Raw genomic sequence first — 10358 nt, 5'->3', positions numbered from 1 at the left:
TGTATACAATAACATAACCACCAATCAATGCCTGTGTGTTTGTGAGGAAGTATGTGATGATAAAAAATGGCTTCAATTGGTATGATGTCATCGTTATGGGCGTGGCCTCCCGTCTAACGACACGTCTCTAGAGTCGTACTGGTAAGTAAAATGACATAGTGTTCTGAGGTAAATAATGAAAAGGTTATAAAAAAAACGAAAAAAAGATATTCAGTGTCTCATCACATATTTTGTAATGAGATGTAATTGTAAACAAAATGACTAAAGTGATTTCTTACTACTCTCGCCTTTTGAGAATATTGACATTTTGACAGGTGTCCCAGTATGCCAATCACCTACTGTCAAACTGGGAAACCCTGTTACTGTCGAACTGGGACACCCTGTTACTGTCAAACTGGGACACCCTGTTACTGTCGAACTGGAACACGCTGTTACTGTCGAACTGGGACATCCTGTTAGTGTCGAACTGGGACACCCTGTTACTGTCGAACTGGGACACCCTGTTACTGTCGAACTGGGACATCCTGTTACTGTCGAACTGGGACATCCTGTTACTGTCGAACTGGGACACCCTGTTACTGTCGAACTGGGACATCCTGTTACTGTCGAACTGGGACATCCTGTTAGTGTCGAACTGGGACACTCCTCTAGGCCATTTTAATGCAGAACAAATATTTTGGGGTATAATGAAATACATGTTTTCTTAACAGAAATCCATTTTCTAAATAGGATCAAATGTTATTTTTCCTCAAATCTGCTGTCAGCTAGCTTGTAGAAAAAGCTAGAATAGCTGCATTTTACTAAGAAAGATATTACCTCACCAATATTAAAAATCCTAGCTAGCTATATTCATAACCATACAGGTATATGATGACAGCTGTTAACATTCTACAAGGAAAGAGCCACTTAATCAATGATATAATCATTAACCAGATCACCCCGGATACCAGACTTAGATGAGTCATAACTCAGTTCTAGAATGTTGTCATTGATGAGAATGGATCTAAAAATCTATTGACATTCAGAATTCTTGACTTTGTTTAAACACCCAGGCTGTATTGTAGTTTCATGACCAGAGACATCTTCAAAGGCACAGTATTTATTCAGAGTGGTACATGCATTCACACAGTCTTGATCTTTTGGATCCTTCCCATTGTATGATTGATATGTCAAGTGATAAAATCCCATGCTATCATTTTAAAGTTTATGGAAGAAATGCAATTGTCCTCATGTGAAAATGTTTTTATCAAGCCGTAATGTCATCAATCAAATCAAACTTTAGGCAGTGGTGTAAAGTACTTAAGTAAAAATACTTTAAAGTACTACTTAAAAGTAGTTTTTTGGGGGTATCTGTACTTTACTTTACTATTTCTATTTTTGACAGCTTTTACTTCACTTACATTCCTAAAAAAAATATTGTACTTTTTACTCCATACATTTCCCCTGACACCTAAAAGTACTAGTTACATGTTGAATGCTTAGTAGGACAGGAAAATTGTGAAATTAACCCAGTTATCAAGAGAACATCCCTGGTTATCACAACTGCCTATGTTCTGGCGGACTCACTAAACACACCTGCATCTTTTGTAAATAACGTCTAAGTGTTGGAGTGTGCCCCTGGCTAACCCTACATTTCTAAAACAAGAAAATGGTGGTGTCTGCTTTGCTTAATATAAGACATTTGAAATGATTTATACTTTTACTTTTGATACTTATGTATATTTTAGAAATTACATTGACTTTTGATACTTAAAACCTCTTGAAGTTCTCCGTCCCGTATGCAGGATCAGCATCCAGCGTAAAATCATTTCGCCATATTCATAACCGAACAATAGAAAAATTTCATTTTTTTTTTCTTTTTATAGGACTATTTTATATCGTTTTATAGATACACCTCTCCTGAATCGAACCACGTTGTCCGATTTCAAAAAGGCTTTACAGCAAAAGCAAAACAGTAGATAATGTTAGAGGAGTATATCGTCAAAGTATTCACATAGCCATTTTCCGACCAACCACATTCATCACAAATAACCAAAAAACAGCTAAATGCAGCACTAACCATTGACAATCTTCATCAGATGACACTCCTAGGACATCATGTTACACAATACATGCATTCTTTTGTTCGATAAAGTTCATATTTATATATAAAAACAGCATTTTACATTGGCGCGTACGTTCAGAAAATATTTTCCCTCAAATACTGGCGGTGAATCAGAATTTACAAAAATACTTGTCATAAACGTTGATAAAATATTAAACTGTCATTCAAAGAATTATAGATGAACATCTCCTTTATGCTAACGCTGTGAAAGATTTAAAAAAAGCTTCACGAGGAAAGCACTCTTTGCAATAATCTGAGTACTGAGCTCAGAAAAATACACTAGGTTATACAGATAGCCGCCATCTTGGAGTCATCTAAAATCATAAATTGCATTAGAAATATTCCCTTACCTTTGATAATCTTCATCAGAAGGCACTTCCAGGAATCCCAGGTCCACAATAAATGTTGTTTTGTTCGATAAAGTTCATAATTTATGTCTAAATAACTCCTTGTTGTTCGAGCGTTCAGTTCAGCTACTCCAAATGCTCGGACAATGCCACGACGAAAAGTAAAAAAAAGTTGTATTTACGTTCGTTCAAACATGTCAAACGTTGTAAAACATCAATCTTTAGGGCCTTTAGAACGTGAAGATTCAGTAATATTTCAACCGGACGGTTCCTGTGTCTTGAAAAACGTTTTGGAACAGAGGATCCACCCTCGTGAACGCGCACCAATGAAGTGATGTCCTTCCCTGGGTGACCAACTTCCCCACCTTCTCATTCGGTCTCTGTTCATCGTAGACGCCTCAAACAACTTTGTAAAGACTGTTGACATCTAGTGGAAGCCTTAGGAAGTGCACAATTATTACTACGTCACTGTGTGTTCAATTGGAAATGACTTGAAGAGAGCCCATGCATCCAGATTTCCACTTCCTGGTAGGATTTCTCTCAGGTTTTTGCTTGCCATATGAGTTCTGTTATACTCACAGACATCATTCAAACAGTTTTAGAAACTTCAGAGTGTTTTCTATCCAAATATACTAATAATATGCATATCCTAGCTTCTGAGTTTGAGTAGGAGGCAGTTTAATATGGGCACATATTTTTTCCGAAAATGTCAATACTGCCCCCTATCCTTAAAGAGCTGTAAGAAGTTTAAGTATATTTAAAACCAAATACTTTTAGGCTTTTACTCAAGTAGTATTTTACTGGGTGACTTTCTTTTAAGGTATCTATACTTTTACTCAAGTATGACAATTTGGTACTTTTTCCACCACTTACTTTGAGTATTTAGTACAACCAATGCATTTCAAGGTGTTCAGTCATGCATTAAAAGGCATGTAACACTTAACCTCCTTCCTCTTGGCAGGTCTCTATAGGTGACCAGGGGATTCTATTTGTGCTGCCATCAGTGAGCTAGCTATGTATTTAGCAATTCAATGTTTTTCCAGTAAATAAAATGCACATTGAGTGTTCCAAACATTAGAAACACCAACCTAATATTGAGTTGCACCCCCAGTTTGCCCTCAGAACAGCCTCAATTCGTTGAATGCTTTCCACGGGGATTCTGGCCCATGTTGGCTCTAATGCTTCCCACAGTTGTGTCAAGTTGGCTGGATGTCCGTTGGGTGGTTGACCATTCTTGATACACACAGGAAACTGTTGAGCATGAAAAACCAAGCAGCGTTGCAGTTCTTGACACAAACCGGTGCACCTAGCACCTACTACCATACCCTGTTAAAAGGCACTTAAATCGTTTGTCTTGCCCATTCACCCTCTGAATGGCACACACACAATCAATCCATGTCTCAACTGTATCAAGGCTTAAAGATCCTTCTTTAACCTGTCTCTTACCCTTCATCTACACTGATTGAAGTGGATTTAACAGGTGACATCAACAAGGGATCATAGCTTTCACCTGGATTCACCTCGTCATCTATGTCACGGAAAGAGCAGATGCTCCTAATGTTTTGTACACTCAGTGTATAAAGCATTGGATAATTCATGATATTCTTGATACATTGTTCCCCTAAGGACTACTGCCACTACCAGAAACCTAGAGAATGAAAGACCTAACCTGTATGAAAAGGAAGGCCAGGCCAGTCACTGATAAAGCAAGCTCACAGAGTGAGTTAAAGTCATTAGTATAGGTTTGTGACTGTTTTGTTTGCTGCATAGCTGCTAACATCAGAAGCTGTTGTTTTTTTTGAGTCCTGAAATAGTGACAACCATGTTTACAGTACACTGTTATCATCATGCCAGCTTCATATCAATATACAATACTCAAACACAACTCCAATGCAATACTTTCAATCCTCTACTTTGTTCACCATTATTTTTATAAACATAATATAGCTACATTTATAACATGATACCCAGGTTCAAAAGGTTGTCACCCTATACAATAATCTAAAGGAAATTGTTCCTTCACCTCCACCATAATAACCATCATTTATTACCAGACACTCAAGGTTTATAACATCTTACCAGGGTTGAAGTGGTAAAACAATCGATTGTGTAAATGCTGAGCAGTGATCGAGATGATCAGACAAGTAACGTCAACGCTAATACAAGAACCCCTGCTCTACTGTAGAATAACAGGTGGGGTGATGGCTAAAACAAGAACCCCTGCTCTACTGTAGAATAACAGGTGGGCTGATGGATAATACAATAACCCCTGCTCTACTGTAGAATAACAGGTGAGGTGATGGATAATACAATAACCCCTGCTCTACTGTAGAATAACAGGTGGGGTGGTCCTTTGTAGCTCAGTTGGTAGAGTATTGTGCTTATAACGCCAGGGTAGTTGGTTGGAGTCCCTGGACCACCCATACGCATGGCTGTAAGTCGCTTTGGATAAAACCGGCTGCTAAATGGAATATATTACCTATATTATAAATGTTGTTAATGTAGAGTTTTTATTTGTAAATCACTGTGTTTATTTCATGAAAATGACTCCAACTATATTGTTTACCATTTATTTCCCTGAGCCTCCTTTAGCCGTTGGAATGCTCAGTCTGATTGTGGGGGCGTGTTGATACAAATGGAAATATATTTACATACACAGCACTGATTGGTGGATAGGATCGCCTCTAGACTCTAGAGCAGGGATCATCAACCAGATTCAGATATTTTTTTCCTCGCCCGGATGGTTATGGGGCCAGAACAAATTGAATACAGGAAGCCCAAACCGATAACCTTTTATTAAAACATAATAATTTCAAACCTTGCTTACATTTGTATATGATAACATATATTAATCTTATGCGTGGGAATGCTTTAGAACAGATTTTCAAAATTCAAATCACTTGGAGCTGATTGGCTGGTGTTTTTACAATACAAAATGATACATTATTAGATTTTTTGGACCAGAAAACTTGGGGGGGGCCAATCAAAACTACCCGCGGGTTGCCAGTTGGGTAACCCTGCACTAGAGCCTACCCCACAAACCTCTTCAATATAAGAGGATACATATGCAAATAAAAGATGATTGGTCAGATCAGATTGTGATGTCATGCTCTGGGACAAAAACTCTATCACACCTGAATAGGCTGAAAATCCAGTGTTAAAAAGTGTTATTTCAACCTTATTAAAACTGCTCTGCTCCTTTAACATCATAAGATGTGTTTACATGTGTTTTACTTCTGTGGTTTGAAGTTGACTTTCTTCTAAAGCAACAGAACTCTGTCCGGTGTCAGGGCTGTGATACTTTAACTGGTGTGTCTTCAGATTTGATGACTGACTGAAACTTTTCCTACATTGAGAGCATTGGTGAGCCTTTTCTCCTTTGTGAGTTTGCTGGTGTCTATTTAGGTGGTGCAACAGACTGAAAACCTTTCCACAATGGGAGCAGTGGTATGACTTATTCTCTGTGTGAGTTAGCTGGTGTGTCTTCAGACTTGAAAACTGACTGAAACTCTTTTCACACTGGGAGCAGTGATAAGGCTTCTCTCCTGTATGAGTTCGCTGGTGTGTCTTTAGATCTGAAGACTGATTGAAACTCTTCCCACACTGAAGGCAGTGGTAAGGCTTCTCTCCTGTGTGAGTTCGCTGGTGTGTCTTTAAGTAGCTTGAATGACTAAAACTCTTTCCACACTGAAAACATTTGTGAGGCTTCTCTCCTGTGTGAGTTCGCTGGTGTATCTTTAGATCTGAAGACTGATTGAAACTCTTCCCACACTGGGAGCAGTGGTAAGGCTTCTCTCCTGTATGAGTTCGCTGGTGTGTCTTTAAGTAGTTTGAATGACTGAAACTTTTCCCACATTGAGAGCAATGGAAAGGCTTTTCTCCCGTGTGTATTCTAAGATGATTTTTCAGGGAATCAGGTCGCTTAAAGCCCTTCCCACATTGGGAGCAGTGGATAGGCTTCTCTCCTGTGTGGATCAGCTGGTGTCTATTTAAGGTCTGTGAAAGAGGAAAACTCTTCCCACAAACAGAGCAGTGGAAAGGCTTCTCTCCTGTGTGAGTTATCTGGTGTTTCTTTAGTTTGCTTGGTGCCTGAAAACTCTTCCCACATTGACCACAGGGGTAAGTCTTCTTTCTTTTGATAGTCTTTTTGCGTGGTATGAGGTGAGTTGGACACACAGAACTGCCTCTGCAATCTGAGCAGGGGTGGGGCCTACAAGTGTGCCTTCTCAACTCCTCTGGCTCATAGAAACTAGTGAAGCAGTCCATGCAGTGATGATGTTTCTGTCTTGAGTTCCTCCGTCCGTGTTGTTGATGCTTTCCTGATGCTGTGGAACTGGGCTCACTGTCTGAACCTGGCCTGGAGCTCTCTCCTGTGAGAATATGGACAGATAAAGGGTTATAATCAGGAACAGAGCATTGGAGGGGGTTTAATAGTCCTGTTGATGCAAGCATACACACAATAAGAGTTTTAGAATCCCCTGTGGCCACCAAGGCACCAACCTCTCTCCCTACTCCACACCTGAACTTACCTGGGTTAGTGATACTGTCTACTTCTTCCTCCTCTTCCTCTAGATCTGGATCAGACACTTCCCTGTTCTCCTCTTCTTCTTTGACTTCTCTCTCCTCTTCTTCTTCTAGTCCTCTCTTCTTTTTGACTTCTGTCTCCTCATCCTCTTTCACACCTCTCTCCTCCGTCTCCTTGATGACTGCTTTCTCCTCCAGCTCTTCTTTGACTTCTGAATCCTTGTGTTCCTTTTCAATCTCCATCTCTTCCTCTTTGACTGCTCTCTTCTCCTCCACCTCCTCTTTAATCTCCATCTCCTCATGGTCCTCTTTAACCTCCATCTCCTCCTCTTTGACTGCTCTCTTCTCCTCCACAACCTTTTCTTCTTCTTCTTTAACTTCTACCTTCTGTTCTTCTACTTTAAGTTCTCTCTCTTCCCCTATCATAATCACATTGACTTCCAGTGGTTGACTGCAGTCCTCCAGCTTCACTGAGACCATCTCTGGATCCCTCTGTGAGCTTCTCTGTGATGGAACACCACAGCCAGAACCTGGGGACTCCATGGACTTGGGTTCAGCCATGGTAGGCTAGTAGGTAGGTGGATCTGCAGATAGTTTAGTAAAAAGCGGCAGATACAGTGGAGGGTGATTTTCACTCTGCCAAGTCAAGTTACACTCCAAACACTGATTTTCTAAGGTCATAGATAGCTAGGTAACAGCTTCCACGTTTCTCATCACAAGTAGAGTTGACTTGCTAACTGACCAGAGACACCTAGCCAATTGTTTCCGTTATGTATATCTGGTATTTTCTCTGAGGTGAAATCAGACTGCATGGGTTCTACCAGGTAGCCTTAACTTGAGTTAGCTAACTAGCTACTTAAAAAGATGGTTGCACTGTATATGTTTTGCCTCTCAGCTAGTAATTGGCTGGACAATAGAACGAGTCAAAATTCACCCAAGGCTGAAAAACAGCAAAAGAACGTTGGCTAAGCTGGAACACTAGCGCGAGCCCATAGCAAATTAATGGAATCGAATGTTCGCAGAGCCTGTTTTGATTGGAGTGATGCTTCGAATTGAATTCGACCTGCTTTGCTTTATCTTGGCCAGGTCGCAATTGTAAATGAGAACTTGTTTTCAACTTGCCTACCTGGTTAAATAAAGGTGAATAATAAAAAATAAAAAATATCGCCTAAATGGCACAAAAAACTGTATCCCTTTTTATTTTACCACCACAATCTGTTCCTCGGACGAAACTGGGAAAAATACAACTTGTGTAGAAAGTAAATATCCGCACCTCGATTGTGTCAACTGTGCTTATGTCTGCGTAATGAGAAAGTAGGGAAAAATGAAAACGTCGGAATATTTCTGGTCTAGTGACAAACGAGCTTACATAATTACATGTTTAACTAGGCAAGTGACTTAATAACAAATCCTTATTTACAATGCTGACCAGTGGGTTAACAGATTTTTTTACCTTGTCAGCTCGGGGATTTGATCCAGCAACCTTTTTTGTTGTTTACATTTTAACTATACATGAGCATGTATCATTGCCAACAATAAGCTAGGAATAGAACATTCGGAAGGTGCCACAATATAGCTTCTGTCCCTCTCCTCGCCCCAACCTGGGCTTGAAACAGAGACCCTCTGCACACATCAACAACTGACACCCACGAAGCATCGTTACCCATCGCGCCACAAATGCCGCGGCCCTTACCGAGCAAGGGGAATAACTTCTTCACCTCTCACATAGCGCTGTGACGTCACCCGATTGAAACGCTATTAGCGCGCACCACCGCTAACTAACTAGCCATTTCACATCGGTTACACCACGGTGCTCAATATAACTAATAGTAGCTGGCAGGGTGAAAATGTCCCTACAATAAGGCCTGCTTTTTCGTGATTACTTCAAATCGACGGCAAGCAGTTGGTAAATATGGTCATATTATTAAACTGGGCTCCACGGCGGATGCAATTAACTCGTTTTTATCAGAAAAAAGCGTTGTTAAAAATGTCATGTGTCCAGCTAACTAGTAAGAAAACAAGCTAGGTAGCTAACGCTAACAGTAGATAGCTACGCTATTGGCCCTTGGTACCCGTTATTACACCATTTGCTCTATCACCGACGATTGTCAATGGAAGTCATGCTTTAGGCACGCTCATAATTAGTTCAACATATCACAAACTCACCTTCAAACGTTGTTTGACTGAGTAAGAACACGCAAGGTTAAAAACCAAGGATGTAAACTTCCGGATGCGTTCTTCTTCTTTAAGGGCGGAATATATGAATCAATGGTGTATTACCGCCACCTACTGGATGGGGTGAAAACGGAACTTCTTGTTAGTTTGTCAAGTTTAACACCTGCGCAGTGAAAGCAACATAATCCACCTTCTTTAAGATCAGTGTTTCAGGATCTCTCAACAGGTGAATTACATTTTCAGCTGGCTACGGTGTAATCCACTGCTAATTCCTCCTCATTTCCACTATCTCCCTCAACAACGTGCACTGACTCCGCATAGGAGACCTACTGGACAGCTACTCCAACCTTCTTCACCCTCACAGGGCACCTCACAGTCAGGAACATGATTCCCAGCACAATTGCAGCACCGTACACTCTCTGACTCTGAAGCAACATTTATTTTGTGCCGAAAGGAAAGTAGTGGGTGCATGTCGAAAGCGCCCTGCTATAGGTTAGACGGTTTTGATTGAGTTTCTTCCCCCTTCCGTTTCTTACCACACAACTAGGCCTACCATATATTGAGCTACCATACTGCAAGAGTATGGATTTCAGTTTTAAAAACAGAGGATGAGTGTGAGCCGTATTTCACTGTTCATTTTACACAAATAATTGTACATTTTCAGTTATAAAACTGACGATTGTTTATTTTCGATTGTACTATTGCTTCATGAGTTGTATGCGTGTGCTTACTGTGACTGTCACCCTGGTATTGGCTACTAAGTAGCTACTTCCCAGGTCGTTTCTGAACAGTAGTGCTTGTCAAGCGGGGGCGAAGGTCAATGTGTCCAGTATACGCAGTTTCTCTGGATCCCCACAAGGTTGGAGTTAGCCCCCTGTCTTGTTTTGTACGCTTTGTACAAAATTATAAAACGCAGTACTACAGGATATTTCTTAACACAGCTCTTTTATTAGCTAGCTACAACTGGCATGTTCACCTATCTCCAACCATGATCAACTGACCATGGCCTAACCCTCTGGGTGGTCTTAACCAATCATAGCACAGTATGATACAGCGGTAAAATGCATCCAATTATAATTCAGAATGTTTACACATATGAATATTACATCCCCCTTTTAAACAAAATAAAATGTTTACATATTCTAAGCGTTTCTTTTGAAAACATGCTCTGTAGTTTGAACTCAAGGTAAGTAAACATTTATATTGCA

At 40.3% G+C, this 10358-nt stretch overlaps 1 protein-coding gene across 1 annotated transcript; it reads right to left on the bottom strand.

Moving 5' to 3' along the window:
* Positions 1 to 5231: 5231 nt before the first annotated feature.
* Positions 5232 to 9231, bottom strand: LOC106564164 (uncharacterized). The gene is made up of 3 exons (XM_014130190.3): positions 9142 to 9231; positions 6981 to 7559; positions 5232 to 6821 (listed from the first exon to the last, which is right to left on the bottom strand). Exons 2-3 carry the CDS (start codon positions 7534 to 7536, stop codon positions 5671 to 5673), a joined length of 1707 nt encoding a protein of 568 aa, XP_013985665.2. The 5' UTR covers positions 7537 to 7559; positions 9142 to 9231; the 3' UTR covers positions 5232 to 5670.
* Between the last annotated feature and the right edge of the window lie 1127 nt (positions 9232 to 10358).

This window comes from Salmo salar, chromosome 12 (genome assembly GCF_965601325.2).
Source record: "Salmo salar chromosome 12, fSalSal1, whole genome shotgun sequence".
NCBI lineage: Eukaryota > Metazoa > Chordata > Actinopteri > Salmoniformes > Salmonidae > Salmo > Salmo salar.
This window is presented reverse-complemented; position numbering and strand designations above follow the sequence as displayed.